Source organism: Pelodiscus sinensis, chromosome 1 (assembly GCF_049634645.1).
Source record: "Pelodiscus sinensis isolate JC-2024 chromosome 1, ASM4963464v1, whole genome shotgun sequence".
In the NCBI taxonomy this organism is placed as follows: Eukaryota; Metazoa; Chordata; order Testudines; family Trionychidae; genus Pelodiscus; species Pelodiscus sinensis.
This window is the reverse complement of record NC_134711.1, coordinates 86282488-86302228: the sequence shown is the minus strand read 5'-3', so window position 1 is coordinate 86302228 and position 19741 is coordinate 86282488. Positions and strand designations below refer to the sequence as shown.

At 46.2% G+C, this 19741-nt stretch overlaps 1 protein-coding gene across 3 annotated transcripts in view; it reads right to left on the bottom strand.

Moving 5' to 3' along the window:
* Positions 1-19741, bottom strand: part of FAM234B (family with sequence similarity 234 member B) — a 43543-nt gene that overhangs the window by 2165 nt on the left and 21637 nt on the right. For all 3 annotated transcript variants that reach the window (XM_075934990.1, XM_006110408.3, XM_025178618.2), the window contains 11 exons: positions 16142-16534; positions 15699-15797; positions 13548-13736; positions 12656-12786; positions 11320-11467; positions 10787-10928; positions 10028-10171; positions 5374-5455; positions 5065-5220; positions 2189-2306; positions 253-476 (listed from right to left, as the gene is read on the bottom strand). In XM_075934990.1, coding sequence (XP_075791105.1) covers positions 253-476; positions 2189-2306; positions 5065-5220; positions 5374-5455; positions 10028-10171; positions 10787-10928; positions 11320-11467; positions 12656-12786; positions 13548-13736; positions 15699-15797; positions 16142-16534 — 1826 coding nt within the window. The remainder of the gene's footprint in view (positions 1-252; positions 477-2188; positions 2307-5064; positions 5221-5373; positions 5456-10027; positions 10172-10786; positions 10929-11319; positions 11468-12655; positions 12787-13547; positions 13737-15698; positions 15798-16141; positions 16535-19741) is intronic.

Below are 19741 nucleotides of genomic sequence, written 5' to 3'. Positions count from 1 at the left end.
ATGTCCGTGCCCCTCTCCAACTATCATCCCCTGTCCCTGCCTTGCTCCCAAGACTTCTGCAGTCCATCATACCCTACCTATAAAAGCATGTTCAGACCTTGACAGTCCACGTGGTTTACGCTCAAAGGGAGGACATCCTGGGAATCCTGCCCCAAAAAGATCCCTGAGGATCTGTCCATGAGGGGAGCAGACTTCCACCCTTAGACTCTCCACCCCCCGACTTAGAAAAGGATTCCCTCTGAGTCATCTCACCTTGTGAGGAAAATCAACAAACTTCAGCCTGGAGAGGAACCGCCTCACTTCCCCACGGCTGATTTTTGGTGTGGTCTCCATCAGCGGCACCATTCGGCTCTGAGTGAGCATGGCCCACCGCAGGCCCAGCTTGCTGACCACTAGGAGGCCCAGCTGGTTTTCGGAAGTAGAGCTTGTTGTCATGGTGATGTAAAATGCATCTTTTTGGAGATCGTTAATTCCAACTGATTGATAAGAAAAGGAGAGAAAATACAGGAGAGCATTGAGAAAATTACCCTTCAGGCAAAAACTTACAGTCTTCACTCTACCAGGATTTCCATTTACTTCAGTGAGTCATGTCTGGAGGCTCTGTCTACATTGCAATCAGAGGTGTGATTGCAGCACATGCACACCACCCCCCAACTAGCTTTGGTCTCATTGGCTCCAATAACAGCAGCGGTGAAGCACAGGCTAGCCGCTTGAATACACACACAGGGTCCCACCTTGTGCTGCCACGGTTTCATTGCTACTGATGCTGGAGTTAGCTGGATCAGAGCTAGCTCAAGTGTGGCTTCATGTGCTGCAGTCACACCTCTGACTCTGCAGTGTCGACAGACCCTGAGTAAAGATTGTGGATCTTTAGGCTCCCATATATTTGGATCTTTCTATTAAAAAATCTTGAAGATAAAAATCTGCAGAAGAAATAAATTGCAATGCGGATAACAATATGAAGTTTGCAACTCAACTAGCATTTTTGAGTCTCATGCTGGCAGCTAAACACGCTTACATAATGTAACGGGCCTATACAGAGCCTCCCATGCCCACATCTTAAGGCACCTTACAAACATTAAATACCCTCTGCATTCTAGGAAGGAGGCATTTTAGAGAGACAAGATGGGTGAGAGTATCTTTAATTGGACCAGCTTCTGCTGGTGAGAGAGACAAGCTTATACGCTTACACAGAGCTCATCCTCAGGACAGTAGGCATGTTAATCATTTTAGAGAGGGAAATGGCACCGAGGAGTAACAGACTTGTCCAAAGCCACATAATGTATAGAATGTCAACAAAACACAGGAACAATCATCTCCAATTCCCTGCTTCAGCAATGAGTTTACATTTACTTCCAAGGCAGTCATTTATTTCAACGGTGCTATGAACATTAGAACTACAGTATTATATCACAGCAGACTTGGTTGTGGTATAACTAGCACTGGGCCCCGTCTCCTGACATACCAGACTCAAAGCCAGTTCATCTAATCCAATATCTTGTCTCCTGCAATAGCAGACAGGCCATTGGGTCTGGTATGCTCCCTTGGGTGTCCATCTGATGCTCTTAGGAGGTAGTTTTAACTCCCACATTCCACTTTTCCAATTGCATAATTTTGTACAAGGGCGAACACAGGTTTAACCATCAAAGAAAAACTAATATTTAAACAAAGCACTTAACTTTCACTTGCCTCTTCAAAAGAATGAGGAGGAAGTAAAGCAGGTTCTACCACATAGCACAGAATAAGTGACTACTTAGGGCACAGTAACGGGGGGCAGCAAGGTGATTGGGTCTGATTCCCCTTGAACTGATGTAAACTACGAATTCTGAAATCAATGGATCTACTCCATGTAAAACCAGTCTGGGACTGAGAATCAGGCCCTTAGTGTTTATCATCTTTTAAAGAGTGACTGGGTGGGTTTTCTACTTGTCAACCAATAGACGTGGTGTTAGGCAAGAGAAGGACTGGGGAGTTGAACCTTGGTTGCCGTTTTCACTAATTTTCTGTGGCTGGCCTAAGTCTCGTGGGCACCAAGGGTCCTGTTTATTCTGAAGCACGGCAAGGCCCCAGCCCATGTCACAGCCAACTTTTCCTTCAGAATTGGGAAGGGAGTTTAAGATCCATTTGGCCTTCCTCAGTTTTCCTCTGAGACGAGACTAAGAAGCACTCCATGCCCTTGCGTACTTACTGGCCGAAGCAATCACTGTGTCTGTTACATTGGTAAGGTCCAAAAGGAGGGTAGGAAAGGCAGGGTGCAGGAGGTAGAGGTGGTGTAGTCCTGGGCGCTTGATTCTTAGGCCAGGTTCCTATTGGAAAGAAAGGCAGAAAATGGATGCCTACATCTTCCACAACAACCCTGCTTGGGAAGGAGTCCTCCTTTCTATCTTACACTCACTGGCACGGGCTACAGAAATCATCCATGAACGGTTGCTATGAAAAGCTCAGTTCTTTTCCAGGGTGGGCCCTCCGGCTCCAGAGAGAACCAGTCACACCCGGGGTCTCTCCCACAATGCCTTTCTCTCAGCAAGTCTCCCCTATGACTGCACAGCTCTTCCACAACTGCCGTCCCCAAATGGAAGAAGCTCTTTCCCAATATGAAAAGGAGACGCTGGAGGATATCTAGCGCAATGTGTGAGCCAAGTCAGCTTCTCTATGAACTGCTGCCAACAAAGGAGATAGGGAAAACAGAGAGACACTCTGAGAACCCCTCTCTCCTCCAGCCAGGGAAAGGTAGTGAACTGGCCAAGGGCCTGGGACCACTGCTGTGAGGCAAGGGGGTGGCAGGTGAAACTTTGCAAATGCTACAAGAACTAGCACAAGTGGCCAGTAGGCAGGGACCAGTGTAAGCCCAGCTCCTAAGAGAACAAGTCCTGGAGCAACTAGAATCCCTTCTTCAGAAAGCAAATTGTCCACAGGCTCCTGTAGGCTATATCCTGTCCTGACATGTGGCTCTGTAGAAGCTGCAAGGCAGCAGTTATCAACTTCTTTTGGCTAAAACCCCTTTTGTGAGGCATTCCCCCTCCCATCCCCATGTCCCTTCATGTCATGTCCTGCCACATTTCTTCTTTCTTTTCTTTGGACTCTCTGGTCTTTTCCCACCTTCTTGTCTATTTTTGAGTATTTTTAAACTTCTATTTGCTCTTGTTCTTTTCCTCCCTTGTCACCCTCCATCTCACTCACCCACCATCCAGAAAGCTACATTCTCTTGGGTGTTGTCCTCCACTGGTGGCTCCCAGGCTGCACCTGCTCTTGCAAGCTTGCTGAACAGCAGAAAAGGGGTATGTGGCTTGTTAGGCTGCTCTCTGAGCTTGTTCATGTGAGCTCTTCATGGGGCTTTCTCCATTAAGAACTGTCACAGGCGTGTGTGATGGCCCCGGTTTTGATCCAAGATCATGCAGCTTTTTTTTGACTCTACTAGTTCTCCCTTCTACACTGCTTTCCATCCTCCTGGGCCAGTCTAGCAGCTGCCTGTGAAGCTGTGGAATGCTAGTATAAGCTTTTATAGAACCTACACTGTGGTGTTCCTAGAGAATGCATGTTTAGCTGAACTTCACACACTCCATGTACAAGAGTTCTGGGCTTAGGAAAACTGTACTTTAGGAGACAGCCCACTGGCACTCTGTCCCAGTGGAACACAGGCTAGTAAAGGCTTCTGCAGCATCCCACAAAACTTTCTCACTGCTTTCTCTACTAGAGAAAACACTGCAGTCATTAGCTACAATCACCAGGTTAAGAGACTCAATTGCTATTGACAGTCACCACAGAATTTAGAGAGAAGGCGTAAAGGCCTGTGTGACAAGATGTAGGGACAGTGCAGGGAAGACAAGGGTTAAATCCAGGCGTGGGAGAGGGCAGGGGCTATAGAGCAAGCAGTTGTGGTAGATATTAGACAATCAGGGCCCAGCTGAGCACAGTATAAAGGCTCCTGGAGGGGAGGAAAGACTTGCTCACTCTTGCTCCAACTGTGGAACAGGAGGGACCTAGCTTCCAAGGAAGCCAGAGCTTCCCCAGCTCTGCCTGCCTTTCTCCAGCCCTGCTTTGTGTCAGGAAGGCTCTTGTTTCCCACGCTGCAGTGTCTGAGGCAAGGCCTGAGGGTACCAGGGCTGCAGGGAAGCAGCCAGGGCAGCAGGTCCACACCCCCTTGCTGATGATGAGTGGCCATTTCAGACTGCAGTTTGCCACTGAGGTAAGGAGCTGGATGACGACTGGCAGAAGGGTCACTGAGGCAAGGTGGATATCAAGGATTGGGGATTCCCTGACCCCAGGATGTGGGGGCACTGCAGCAGGGCAAGACCCAAAAGGGAGAGTGCTGCAATCTGAGAGGGACACAGGCCCTAATGTAAGGTGGCAGAATCACTAACACATAAACTTGATACAGCGAATGAGACACCGGCTGGAAAGGGGCATTCCAGGGTTGAATTGAGCTAATTCCCCAGTGACCAGCAGCAGGCACCCTGTTGGCGAGTCACACCCTGTTACAGTCTGGTATAGCTATTCTCTCCCTTCATTTAGATAACATGACAACAGTTGACTTTTCCAGACTTGAGGAGGATGATCTCATTACATTATTCCTCCTTGTGTAGATGTGGGTGGGCATAATGCCATCTACACTAGGAGGAATTTCCTTCACTTCCTATTTTGTTCTCCCTCTTGGCCCACATACACTGTATTCCCACCTTGTCTTCGATGTCAAAAACGAATACTTGAGGAGTTGGATTACGTTCCACCTCATTACCAGTGACAGTGTAGATCTGAACTGCTGAACAGATATAGGGGAGCTCACATTTATATTACCTACAAAAACAGCAGCTATTTATGGGACAACATTAATAATATAGTAGTAGATTTAATAACAGACTGTGTGTGCGTGGACACACACACATGCGCGCGCGTGCATGCAATTCAGAATTTAGATCCAAGAGGCCACCTCATCTCACCACTCATTCCACATGGAAGGTTTTATGTTCGGTAATATTGTAACTGAGGGAAAAAATAAGAAAAAGGGGAGAGACTGAACATTTGTCAGGCAGAAAGCTTCCAAGTGGGAACAGGACTCTCACTTACCAAGTTTTGTAATTCAGGCTGCATTTCATCAGCCCAGAAAAGAAAAACAGATTTCCTCTCCAAAGTCATCACTGACAGTACATCAGATTCCTGCAGGTGACACGGGAGATCATAGCTCCAAATAGAGAGGCCTGATTTACCATCTACTACCAGCATCTGAAAAAAGGGAGGGACACTCAGTATGAGTCATGGAAATGAGGAGAGACAGATGATTATGGCAGAGACTTGGGACCTTACTGCTAGCACATATCCTGCCCTCTCTCCTGTCCCACCACAGTATCCCCAAGTGTTAGCTTTTCCAGGATTTACCTTTTTCAAATTGTCTCTGCTTTGAGCCTGCACCATGAAGTCCAGGGTTTGGTCAGCACTGAAATAGCCAGGGGCAGGCTGGCTGTAAATAATGAGAAAGTAACAGTGACCAGAAAAAGCAACAAACACAGCAAGACAGAGCACCCACTTTTAGGTAATCTTTCCCTGATTGACACTCATCCCGCTTCTGCTAACACAGGATTTGCCAAACCAGATCAGACCTTTAATCCACCAAGCACAGTCCTTGACTGGTAGCAACCATTCACCAATACATCAGAGGAGGGAAAATAACCAGAGTGCTTCTAAGTAATTATTTGGTGCCATAAACATAGGGAGAAATTCCTGGCAGATTCATATGATAATCAATTTACCAGAAGGCAGCCTGACATTTTATTACCGTTTCCTTAGCATGCACAACTACACTTTTGTATTAAGTCATAAAATTATCTAGACAGTCTAAAATCCATCAGCAGTTTTTGACTGTTTGCCGGTCTGCAGGAGTAAGTTTCACAGACTGATTATATGATGTGTGGAGCAGCACTGCTTATAAATATAACTACCATTAATTTTATCATATTACTCCTTGTTCCCTTATTATGGATCAGTGAGTTAACTAAACTCTTCTTAATCTTAATAGTTCAGTTCGACTCTTCACTCTTCTCCTTCTATGCCATATAATTCTCGATTTGAATCTCTATCATCATACATAAATTCCTGAGTTTGCTAACCATCTTGCTTGCCTCTCTGCCTTTTTGAATATGAGTTCTTTCTTTCTTAAAGTGGACAGCTCTGGACAAAATGCTCCAAATAAGAACATTTTTCAATATATCATCATCACAATCTGTTCTGTATTTGCTTATGCCCTTTGCTTATGCTTTTTCACTGCCTCTGATCCCAGTGGCAGAAATCTTTAAACTAGCATCAATATTTCTCAAGTTATTTCCTTTGAAGGACCCTGTATCTCTGAAGTATATTGACATAAACAAGAAGTGGAGACTACTTTTTGCCTGGGCATATTACTATATACTTATTTAAGGCAAATTTCCTTTCCCATCAAGATTGCTGATTTCCTCTGTGGATTTGAATTCATCTGTAGTTTCTCCCAAACTGAAAACATTTTAGCTATGCATCAGTCAACATCAACTCTCTTTTCCAAATTAGTGGTTTAACAAACCAATTCAGCCACCACGTTCATTACTAGGCTAGCTTGCTATTAAACCTTCTCTCCTCTGAAAATTTACAATACAATTTTCAATTGCTTAACCAATTTCTATTCCACCAGACTGTGTCCCATACCTTCTGATTACTGATATTCCTTTAAGATCTTAAAGGATCTTAATAAAAAAATTATTTGAAAATCCAATAAAATGACATCGGACAGGACACCTTTATCAGTTATTGTATTTTGTTGCATTTTTCCAAAAGGGAAAGATTGTCCCAAACAGAACTTGGGAGGGTTTGACACTAATGAATGCCACTTATCCAATTGTACTACTAGTCTATCCTTAAACCTTATCTATGCTGGGAAGTTGTGCCGATTCCAGTTACCAGTGTAGCTGCATTTGTACACAAACTCTAATGTGAACAGGCAAAGCACTATAAACTGTGGAGCTTGTCCAGGATGGAACCTGGGGTACGATCTGTGCTGGTCTGGCTTTACTGGCAGTTGTAATCGGCACCAATCTCCAATGAAGATAAAAGCATTGCCATCACTATCCCCAGCAGCGACGTGAGGCTTCCCAGGCTGTCCCCAACTTCCTCCTCAGAATCCTCCTTTGTTCCTCTATCCAAAATTCTTTAGCCCTCAGGAATAGGCATTGGGCATAAATATTGCATGTCTGATACACCATCCATCCTGCCATTTCATGTGTGTCACTTCCTGGCACAGCTTGTACTTCGCACTGTGTTGTTTAAGCATGATTTTTATGTATTAAATGACACTCTTTTAGCTCTCAAACTCATCCCTTTCTCTATCTTATGATGCATGTTTTATTCTCAGTTTTACTCCTTGTAACTGCCCACAGAGGAAAAACAGCCCCTCTGGGCCTTTCCCACAGTTCTGTACAGGCTGCAAGATGATTCTATGATGTAACTATTTTTCCATCTTTGTCTTTCATTTCATCTTTATCATTTTCCTGCATAAGTTTTGCAATCTGACAGTTTCAAAGTAATCACTGTGTCCTCATTGGGATCTTGCCTTCTATTAGGATATCACAACCATTAGTCCAGTGCTCACTGCAATTAATGAAGATTCTGCACTTGTCTCTTGTATACATTTCTGCCTGCTAGTTAACATTAAGTTCAGAGTTGTTTCCACCTTTCTTGGTATCAAAACAAGTTTCTTGTTTATGCTGTCAGTAAATGATTTCTGTCAACCCCCTCTAAGGTGTGCACCTTCACGGGCACACACCAAGAATTTGAGTCCTGCCCACCTCTTCAGCAGAGTTGCGCAGTAGCTGCTCAGCTGCTCCGGGGTAGGGTCATGTGGCTGGGTAGCCACCATGTGGCCCCAACTCCAGCTTCACCTCTTCCCCAAGGCTGGAGCTGTGGCCAGGGAGGGCTGCATGGCAGGCAGCAGCTGCTCCTGCATCAGGAGTTGTGTGGCGAGTGGCAGCTGCTCTGGCAGCTGGGGCCTCGAGCCACGTGGCAGGCGGCAGCTGCTCCAGTGGCAGGGGCTGGGGTCAGAGCCACATGGCGGACGGCGGTTTCTCCGGCAGCCAGGGCTGGGGCCACAGCTGCATGGCAGAAGGCAGCTGCTTTGGAGTCCAAGACTGCATGATGGGCAGCTGGGGCCAGGGCCCAGCCGGAGCTGCATGGTGGCTGCTCTGGCAGCCAGGGCTCTGATGCAGCAGGGGGGTGCCAGGGAGTTGCTGTGGCGGGGGATCAGATTGCTGTTCATCTGCCATCATCGCCGGCAGAGGGGTATGGGAAAGAGCAGGCATGAATGATGCTGGAGACATTAGGCCCTCGCCCCAGCCCTCAGGTGAGTCTCCTTTCCCTGCTGCTTCAGGACTGGGGAGCTTTCCTGAGGGGAAGGTGCATCACGGCGCTGCTCAGTGCTCTGATGTCACTGTGGGCTCGCCGCCCCAGGCCTACTGCAGCCCATGCACTGCTGCCTGCCATTTGTCCTGCTGCTGCTCTGCTGCCCTGTGGTGACAGCAACCACACGGCTCAGACACTGGCGGGAAGATGTGGGAGGAGGGGAACAAGACAGGGACCCAGCCAGGAGGAGAAGGTGATGTTGACTCCTCCAATAGTGTGCCACAGGCTCCCAGCACCACTGCAAAGGGGGCAAAGGAGCGCCCTGCCCCAGATTCTGCCTGGCTGTGCCAGTGGGAATCCATCCTATTTGTGCAGCATTATGCACATCATACAGTGTGGCCATTTTGCACTCCAGTGATCTCACTTCCCTATTTGGGTCTTACCCCCCAGTGTAGGTAGGGGACTCCCTATCTTGCTTAGAGCCAATGAAATGGCTCTGTGGTGTCCCCCCCTTCCAAGCTCGTGAGCTAGGGGCATTCTGGAGGAAAACTAGAACAGTGCTGCATTGTGCTTATTCTTGGCCTCCTATGACTTCTATGGAACTGTGGGCAGTGCAGACTTACAGCAGCCTTGAGGCTGCTCTAACATACACCAGCAGCTGGACTTGCTTCTGGCTAGATGGAAAATACAGAAGGCACAAAGGGAGCTTAGATACATCTTTCACTCTTTCAGCGTTCCTGCATTCATGCACGGTGGCCATGCCTTGGTATCCTAATAGAAGTTGAGAGATGCTGTAGTTCAGACTTTTCTGCTGGATCTCATACTTCTGATATTGCTAGCAAACCCTCCAACATCCCTTTGGTGTTTTGAATTCCGACAGTAATCACAGGACTAGAAGGGAAATCATCTAGTCCAGAAGGGCAAGGGTCTGGGAGAGGGCTATAAACAGAGGAAGTTGGCTACTGAAAATTTTGCGGTATTAATTTTCTTTTTATTTGACTTCATATTACATAAACATTTGAAGTCATGCACCTTGTTAATTATCCCTTATTTTAGTATTCTTTCTTCCTTAACAGTGTAAAATATATATATATTTTTGTTAATAACCTGGGTGCCACGGTGGCACACATTCGAACAAGCGCACATGACCTCAATACTGGGGCTCAAGACAAAACTCACTCCATTTATAGATGGAAAATCTTAGCGGGAACACTGCTGCCAACTAAGCACAGGTATACATTCAATCAGTTAATACTGGGGTGGCTGTCATGTCCTGTTATTGTCCCACAACATTTTGCAGCTTCCTTAGGTTCTTTGAATGAAATATACCTCTGTGCAGAGGGCCAGCACAGAACATATGCGCCATCATCTTGAGGGCTTAAGTGCTGCCCAGACCACATGCTGGTTTCTTGCACTGGGATGAATTTCCCCCTTTCAACTCACTAAGATGTATGCTACTCAAACTATTCAATCGGTCCCTTTCTTCCATTCCTTTTTCCTCCAGTTATTCCCTCCCCTCCCCTTCCCACAGCGCTCTCTCTCTCTCTCTCTCTCTCTCTCTCATATCCCCACAAGCTTGAGGAATAATTCCAGGCTATACCCACCAGAGCATGTGTGCCGGGAGGAGAGAGACAGAAAAAGGACACACAGAAAAAACCAAAGTGTAACTAACGTGTGAATGTCCTGCTGCTCCAGGTTCCAGCGGGGCTTCAGGTCCTCTCCTCGCAGCAGAGTCAGGCTGTGTTTTGTGGTGATGAGGAGGTCACTGCAGTTGGTATCTGAAGCTGTCACTATCTGCAGGAACTCAACGCCCCCACTACGAGAGGCAGAAACCTGACATGAGGAAATTGGGTTTCCCAGGTTTTGTTTGCTTATTTAAATAAAAACAGTCAATGCCGAGCTCTAAGCACTTTTGAATATGAGAGACTCTAATCCACAGAAGTTTGGGTTCTAGGGTTTTTCCTGTGACTGAATCCCCACTTCACTCTCCCATCTAAACTGGGCCCTGCTACTTTCTTGCCTTGTTCCCAGCCACACTGAAGAATTTCTCAGGTCCTGCTGAGCAGTGATTCACTGCATGGTGAGTGAAGAGACTCTAGGGGTTACATGATCCCAGACCACTCTGCTGTCCACCGAGTTGCTAATTTGGACTCATTATTTAGAAACATGCCTTTTCTAAGGGCAGGCATGCTTCCCTGGACATATGGTTGTAACGGGGGCTCAAGGGCTCAGAAGAACAAGCGGTTCTCTTTATAATACATGGTATTTGGCCACTGCAATCACTAGGACAGTGGAGGAAGTTGGAGTTCTTTATGTCACAGGCATTGCCCCGGCAACTCTGGTGGACAGAGATATTCGAAGGGGAAGGGGAATGGCCAGCAGTGCCCAGGTAGAACCACAGCATAGCCTGAATGGTGAGAGCACACCCCACCTGTAAATGTCAATGAGCTCCGATAAGTTGACAGATCTGCGCTTCTCCCACTCTGACTCCTCCTGCTGCAGAATAGGAGGGAAGCTGTCACGGTTTCTGGCTTGGGCAAAGATATCCCTCAGGGCGACTGCCTGGACATTACCTAGCAGATATGTGACAGGGAGAGCAAAGACTGAGATTCTCACTTGTAGGATGAGTCCTGACAGCATAAGAGTCAGAGACTACTTGCAGGTGGATAGCAATCAATAAAAGCAGGAGGAGAGTCTTGGCCTCTCCAAGCAGGATATAGTAAAGGAAGAGGTGTAGGAGCAGCAATGAGGAGATCCAAGCCACTCCAGCCCTAGGAGTTGCGAGCAGGTATCCGTGTTTCGGTGCCGTTCCATACACTGACTGCAAAGAGCCCATCTTCTCCAACCTCAGCCTTCACCAGTGGGAGGGCTGGTACCAATGTCCTGGCAGAACTCATAGCTATTCCAGCTTTAAAGTGCCTTAGAAAAAGATCAAATGGAAGTGGCAAAAGTGGCCCATCTTACCAAAACCAAACAGGATATAGATGGCTCCTCGACTGGTAGTGTGGGCTTGGGGACCGATCAGTTTTCCTTCTCCATTGATGCTGTACTTCACGGGCCCACCCAGAGGTTTTCCTGTCATGCCCGATACCAGGATAAAGCATAAGTCTGGCTGCAAAGGTTAGAAAGATGCAAGGAATTCTGGGAGCTGTCTCTCACACAGTGAGAAGCCGCTTTGCCCCAGAATGAAAAGCTCTGTCATTCCCTCCCCACACAGCAGCATATATCGGGTGACAAATCATTTGACATCTTTCTCCTTCCCAGCCACCTTCTCTATTTGGTTTCCCACGTGAGCTAATAGTCTTGGTCTAGCGCCGTATGTTAAGATGTCCTTGTCAGAAAACCCCTCAACATTCTGGGCAGAGGTGCCAGTGAATGAATGTACTTCGGATCCTGAACTCCCCCATCAAGCTTAAAGGCAGTACCTTCTAAGTCACTGTGCAGGGAGCAGCACAGGGGAACTTTGCACCATTATTGTCAGACAAGGACTTCTCTTCTATAGCTAAGACCATTCTCCAGGGTTGTCAAATAGTCAGCTTTCACTAGCGCTAAAAATTCACATTAAAAACAAAAGCAGTAACTGCTAAAGAGAGACGCACAGGAAAAAGTGAGTGTCTCTCTCATGTCTCAGTCAGTGAGCAATGATTAATTCCACAATGACATTAATTTGCCAGCTGATAAATAGGGATGTAAGCACCTAGTCCACTACCCGATAAGCAAATGCTTATTGGGTAGCAGAGCAGGAAATTGACTAGTCACTTTTCCCCCATCCTCCTCCCGCCTTGCTTCTATCAGAGAGAAGTAGCAAGGTGGTGGAGCAGGAGCCGGTGCTGGGGGGAGCCAGCTTAAAAGCCAGATCCCGCTAGCACTGTCTCCACAGAGGGCAGGGGAGGCAGAGGGCAGTTGGAAAACAGCATGAACAGGTACTGAAACAGTGCCGTTCATGCCTGTCCCGACTGCTACTCCTCACCCTTTGAGATGTACAAGAAAGGGGTGCAGCAGGATAGCGAGCACCTCCCTTACTGACTAATCGAGCAGTCGATGGAAATTCCATCGACTACTCAATTAGTTGATTAATCGAAATTTAACACCCCTACTGATAAAAAAATGACAATGTAATTACTACTTGATTCTGTGCTGCAAAGCAGGAGAAAGAAGCCAGGTTTGTACCTAAAAGGAATATGAGGTAAGGATACTACTTGGATGTGCCATTCCGCCACTACACTCAGTTTAGACCATGTCCCTGCTCCCCCTCAAAAGATTCAGGTCCATTCAGAGCTCTTGTGTGGATGTATTATACCTGGGTCTCTCCGATAGCCAGAACTACCAAATCTCCAACTTTATCCCCATCCAAATCTGGCAACAGGACAGCTGGTGCAGCCAGGGTCCCACTCGGCAGGTGGGCTGGGTTCAGTGTCCAGATGGTTTTCCCTAAAGGAGGAGAGAACATCTGAGCAGTGCAGCACTTCAAGAAGGTAGAATTCATGAGAATTCCCAAGGTGTCTTACTAACCCTTCCTGAAGGAGGAAGAGAGAGAAGGCATTACCACCCAACAGGATGAGTACCAAACCCAACCTAGAGCAGGCAGCCATGGAATTCATACCCAGCAGAAAGAGGGATTATTCTTTCCCATTGCTTTGAAATGCTCTTGAGTTAGTCTGCAAATGCTTCGTTTTATTAGCATTCTGGCATCTCTATCCGGGCCTAATTCCAAACCTGCAACACAACTGTCAGGATCAGGTCCTAAATAAGAGAGAGGCTTTTGCAGGACACCAGCTGTCCTAACTGGCCAATGGTAAAGCCTGATTGATGATGTCACAGCTAGGCAGACACTCCCAGGGAAATCAACAGATGGGAACTCATATCTGGAGGCACAGATATTGGAAAAGGAAATCTGTGTCTTAGTTAAACTTCCAACAGGAAACAGCCCCATTGCATCTTCATCCTCTCCACAGAGGGGATAAAGGAATATGATTTTAAACACAGTTTGTCAGTCCAGTAAGGGACCTGAGCAGGTGCCCAATAAATAAGAATTCACACATTTTTCTATTCATTATTCATTAATGATTAGATCATCTTCTGTAGTACTCTATAGTTTTCTTTTAGCTATGGACTTCTTCCTAAGTTGCTACCATCAGGTGCTGAATTATTCAAGGAGGTCAGTTCATCCACACATTTATGCCTGGAACTACCTGAGGAGGCATGGAGAAGGCTGAGGAATTTGGATGTTCCAGTCACAAGGCAGACAGGCTCAGCTGGGGCTGCGAGAGTCAGTCCTTTACACTGCACACTCCGAATCTCTTCTGGAATGTGGCTGGACCAAAGGGTGCTGCCATTCATGCCCGAAAGGGCCATCACAGTTACCGATGGCCTAGAAACACCTGCAGACACACAAAAGGGAAGTGAAGTCCCTTGCAATCAAAGGAGAGAGATGAACAAGGTACAGTTATCTCAGGGGGACATGCTGTTCAGTTATGCTTCTATTCTGTGCTGTGCTCAACTGGAAAAGAGTAAAACAGTCACATTCACAAGAATCCCATGAGTTTGGTTATTTCAGTCCCTTGCTAGCTCACAGGATCTGCCCATGGAAATTTGTGAAGCTACGTTTCTGTGCTTGGATGGCAAACAAACATATTATTTGCCCTACCCAATCAACCACAGGTCTATTCACTTCATCATCCTATCTGCTGTCATACCAGACTAGACTATTGTTCCTTTTAACACTTATCCTTCTGCTGGCCAAAGGTTAATGCTTACAAGAAGTTGCAATTACCATTCTCTTAGGTAGCTGGCTAGTTAGGCACAGGGCCCTGCATGGTCTGTGATTCTGTGGCAGAAGAATTTGGCTCCGCAATCTGAGCTTTTTCCTTTTCGGTAAAAAAAGGAAAAAAAACGTCCCCCCATGTTTCTAGCCTTAGATATTGTGGAAAACACCTTGAAAACATACAATCAGTGTCAAACAGTATAATGTCTTCCTGAGTCAGCAGATAGCACAAAATAATAGCTAAAATGAGTATGAAGAGCCTCAATTTGTTTTAATCAAATGCCTAATGATAAGTTTAATGTCAGCCTAACATCAGACACTCTGTTAATCACTTTAACAGAAATATCCAACCAATGTGCTTATGTCGCAACCACAAACTCGCTCCCTGCATCTTCCAAGGTGCTAAGAGTCCCAAAGGTATCTTATCCAGAGGGCCTCTCCCTAACAGCATCACTAACTGTGCAGTTAGTTCTCCCTCCTCCCCTATTTGTTTTGGGTCTGCACATCCTAAACTCAGAATTCTAGTCATCTGAGGAAGTGGGCTGTGCCCACGAAAGCTCATGATACCATCTACATGTTTTGTTAGTGTAGAAAGTTCTAAGAGACTATTCGTTGGTTTTTTAAATTTATCCTGTACAGACTAACTTGGCTACCCCCTGAAGCTTCTGTGCAGTTAATGTGAGGTTAGTACAAAAATCTGCTTCCTGCAAAAACTGAAATTCAATACCTTCACAATTTTTAATTTAAATTAATCTACCATCAGATTTTCTATCTGCTGCACCAGAATCCCTTGGACTCCAGAGACCCTGCTGTGGAATTTACATCTTGCTTGTAATGAAGTACATGGGGCCTTTCTTACGCAGCCCTATGCCATGGGGAAGGGAAATTTTCCTTCCTATCTGTATTCATATTACTCCAACCATTGCAATACTCAAGCACCATAGATTGCCAACACAATCCAATAAAATGGGCCCTGACTCCCTGACTGTGCTTCTGGGATTGGAACATATTTCACGTCACTATGAGGTGAAGACAGGCTGTGGAGATGCACTGAAACGGCAGCTGGGAAGCTGTAGAAACATGAATCTTGGAGCAGTGGGAAAACAGCAGGACTTAGTGACAAGCCAAGTTATTTTGATGCTTCTGATGTGTTATCCCATGTGTTCCCAGGCAAATGTTAGCAAAGAAACGAGAAGCAGCCTGCTGAGGTTGATGGGACTGTTTCACATTAAAGAGCTTGGTGCAGTAACATTACCACTGTCAATCAATATATCAGCTGGGATTTTCACAGCAGAAGTGAGCTGTTTTATGGAGAGGTCTGAAAGAGGACAGTATGGCAGCTCTGCAGATGGTATGGGGAACTCCCATGCATAATGGTTGACAGGGAGAAAATACAAAAACAAAATTGGACAACCTGACAAAAGAGCCATCGAGGTTGGAATCCCTGATGAAGTGAAGTTGGCAGTTGTGAAGACGTGGGTTGCGCCCACAAAAGCTTATGATACTATTTATATATTTTTGTTAGTCTCTAAAGTGCTACAGGACCATTCTTGTGTTTTAAGTTTTTTTAACATCTTACCCAATACGCTAGCATTCATCAGGCCTGTGAAGGAAAGCAGGATGTCCGGGAGCCCATCACCATTCACATCCGAGAGCTCCAGCGGGAACAGCAACCCACCTGTGACATTCAAAGCAAATAAGGAGCTGCTATCAGAATGGCTGCCAATCCCATTCTGCACCATGGAGAAGAGAACAAGCATGAAAGAAAAGGGGTCTGAATAACCAACCATCAAGGAATCCAGAGGAGACCCACTGAAGCGGTACTGCTCCCCCAGCTATGTCCCTCCCCATACAGCACTGCACAGGCCTGTTTGTGGCCTCAGAGCACTTGCAGTGAAGGGGTTTAAAGTTGCTGCTCCTCTGCTCTAAAGTGACTCTTCCAAGTGAGTCTTTCCCCCACACTGAGCCTGTGAGCTTCGCCCTTCCAATCTCACACTGCTGCTGTGCCCAATGGTCTCTCACCTGCTTCCTGACCGAGGTTGCGGTTCCAGGTATTATGCAAATCTCTAGGAGGACAGGGAATGAGAAAGGCGCACACCAGCACCAGGATCATGGAGATAACCATGGTAAGCAAAAAGACTGCTGTGCGTAGGTAAGGCATCAGGGAAGAGGCTGTCTTGTGCTCCAGACTGCCAGTGGCTTCGGCAGGGTACCCATCTGGGGCACTTTCCGACAGCCGCTGCTTTGTCACCTCAACCTCCACGTCCGAGTCTGGGTCCTGCACTTCTTCCAGGGCACTCTTCCCATTCTTGACTCCCCCATTCTTCTGTAAGTTGAGTACAAGGTCATCTTCACTTTCATCACTGTCAGCCTGAGTGAGAGGGTCATACTCCCCTAGGTCCGGGCTCTTTTTCCCTGAGGAGAGAAATGGGGAGAGTCAAGCATGGCTGGCGGGAATGGCAGAAAGACCAAGCTCTCTGTGCTTTCAGATCCCACAGAAATGAGAGTGTGAGAGAGAAGACAGGATGCCTTTGTCTACACTCAGGTCATGAGTGTGGTTGGAAAGGATGAGGTATAAGTGGAAAAGCAGGGTCAATGCTTATCCACCAGATCTCAGTGAGATGCTACCAAAAAAACTCAATTCCAACAGTTTAGTTTCCCAAGGTAAAAAAAAAACAAAAACAAAAAAAACCACCTCAAGGATTTGCTTAATTTCCTCTAATGCTCTCTGGGTCTGTAATGAGAAACAGTTTTGGAAGGATTAGAGTCTCATTGGCATATGTCAATAAGCGCTGATTTTATTGTACACAACAACCCATGAAAAAATATTTCCATTCATAATAATTAACATTTACAGAGAGAGAAAGTAAGAAAAATTCTACTTGTGAACTTACTAGAGTTTGATTTAAGGATACTTATACCTTGTGTATTTTTAAATGTGATGTTCAATTTGTATTTGAATAACCAGTCTTAACATCTAGTGTCAAACAATTAGTGATGAACACCTCACTACTGTCAGATCTCCCTATAATGTTGCATAACTGTGAAAATGTAAATTGATAATAACATCACTGTTTAAGCATTTTTATCTGTCAACATTTAAAGAAAAATAAAAATTGAATTCTGCCAAGATGCCTTATCTTCATGCTTAACTCTCTGCGTGCCTAAGTCCTAGACTGTCCTCTTAGCAATCTTTTAATTCAAAGCTCTAATCGTGTAGAACCCTTCCTCAGTTGCTCGCCTTTGTAGTGTATCCAAGCAGGGTCCTCTTTCTCTCACCTTTTATCTCCTCCTCCTCCTTGATCCACTCAGTGATGTCACAATCTAAGTTTCTCTGACATCATAGTTGCTTCCATGGGAACAAGCTGTGATGCCACATGCTAAACTTGTGCCCCAAGGTGTTTAAAGGAACACTTGAAAGATATAAATACTATATAAAGTGGAAATTGCAGAAACGTGTATTATATGATAAATGGGAATGATTCAGAGGAGAAATGAGAAAGTTTTAGATTCCCATGATAACGGTAATTCAATCATACTGCACTGAAGTAGTTGTTCCTATTTCTGTTTTTCTCTTTAAATGTACAGCTTAGTACATAACTGTTGTATTGTTAAATGTATAAAATATCCAGAGATAGCATTGCAGCAGCCAAACTTCGAATTCTTCAGTTTGGAAAAATGTTAGCAATTTGAGCAGCCTAATCAGTAATCTCTCTCCCAACAATAGAAATGTTGCAAGTGTACCTGGAATATCACAAAAGAACCTTCACTTTTTCTTTTCTTATGCTTGAAATAGTAACTTTAATGTAAACTATCCAATATTTGTAATGTAAAGAAGACAACACAGTTAAGTCTCATTGAGTCCTTAACTGCTTCACTATAAATGGAAGCAGACTTAACTAAAGCAATGGTCACCAACCAGTAGATCGGGACCTACTGGTAGATCTTGGAGCACCTGACAGGTGATCCTGACTGTTTTGGCCAAGAGGCTGTCAAGTGCCAGCACTTCAGCTGCTCTTCCCTAAACTGCTGCACACCTCCTGCCCTTTGCCTTGAAGCTGACACTTCTGGAGCTTCCTGCTGGCAGGCATGGCAGGGAGAGGAAGGGGTGCTGATGTCACGGTGTGCCCCTCCAACCCTGTATCTTATCTACACAGAGCAGAGATGGGGCACAACAGGACTTGGGATAGAGTTTGCTGGCTGCTTTTGGGAGTGGTGCAGGGCCAGGACAGAGGTTAGCTTGTCTTAGCCCCTCTGCACCAATACCCAGGTGCCTCCTGAGGTAAGCAGTGCCCAGTTGGAGCCAGCTCTGAACCCCTGCCCTAGTCATGAAGCCCTTGTGCACTCCAAGCCTCTGTCCCAGGCTCAGCTCAGAGCCCCTCTCACACTCCAAATCCCTTAGCCCAAGACCAGAGCCTGCAGCCCAACCCTCTGCCCCAGCCTGGTGAACAAGTGAGGGGCAATGGAGGAGGGAGGGAGAATGGAGTGAGCAGGGGCGGGGCCTCGGAGAATGGGCACAAAGGAGGCAAGACAAGGGTGTTTGGGGTTGAGATAGATCTTGGATTGCACTTAAATTAAAAAGGTGATCTTGTGCTTAAAAAGCTTGGAGACCACTGAGCTAAAGCAACGTTCTAGAGACATAGCAGGGCTGCTATAGTTGAGGCTGCAACTCAACTTCATTTTAAAGGTTGATCTTTCTAAGTCCTCTAAAATCTGTTTCATCAGCTTTCTTTAAAATCTGGCGTACCTCAGGAGAGTGCAGAGCAGGGATGTTAAATTGCGGTTATCTGACTAACTGTGTAGTTGATTTGTATCGACTACACGATTAATCAATAAGAACTGCTTTGCAGAGCCACAATGGGAGTAGTTCCACGAAACAGCTCGTGCTGGCTCCGCATTTTAAATGTAGTAAGAGCTGTCAGACTCTTACTAAGTTTAAAATGTAGAAGTGCAGCGCCTTGGGCCAGTGCGAGCTGGGACTACTTGGTCCTGGCTTGCACTGAGTCTAGCAACCCCTGTTCACGGCAGCCAGCATTGTCCGCCACAAACAGGCGTTGCTCCAGCACCAGCCCCTGTTCATGGCAGCCAGGGCTGGCCATGGACAGGGGCTGCTGCCGGAGCACCCCTATTCACGGAGGTGGGGGGGCAGCTCCCACTGGGACCCTCATGGACAGCTGCCAGAGTAGCCTCTGCCCACAGAGAGCCTTGGCCAGCTGTGGGCAGAGGTTGCTTCGCAGCAGCCTCCCTTATCCCTCCCCGCTGCGTCTATCAAAGGCAGCAGGAGGGAGAGGGGGAAGAATGGACAGACACATGGCTCCTTTTTCCTCCCCCCACCTTGCTGCCTCTCATAGTGCAGAGGTGGGTTAGTGATCCAAATTTGGAGTCATTTGATGGAAGGATTTCTGACTTACAGGCTCTGCCAGAAACTCAGTTTCCTTCTGCTGCCTGATAATGTTAAACTGAATCACAGACCTAATTGAAACTGATGGCTATGAACTCATCCTTCAATTAACATACCTCAGGATAAATTAAGCACAAGCCTCCTCCCAAGAAGCTTTGGACTGAATGGCTAGAGATTGCTGCAATTTGAGAGTCACAGATGGCATTTTTAATTTGGAGGAA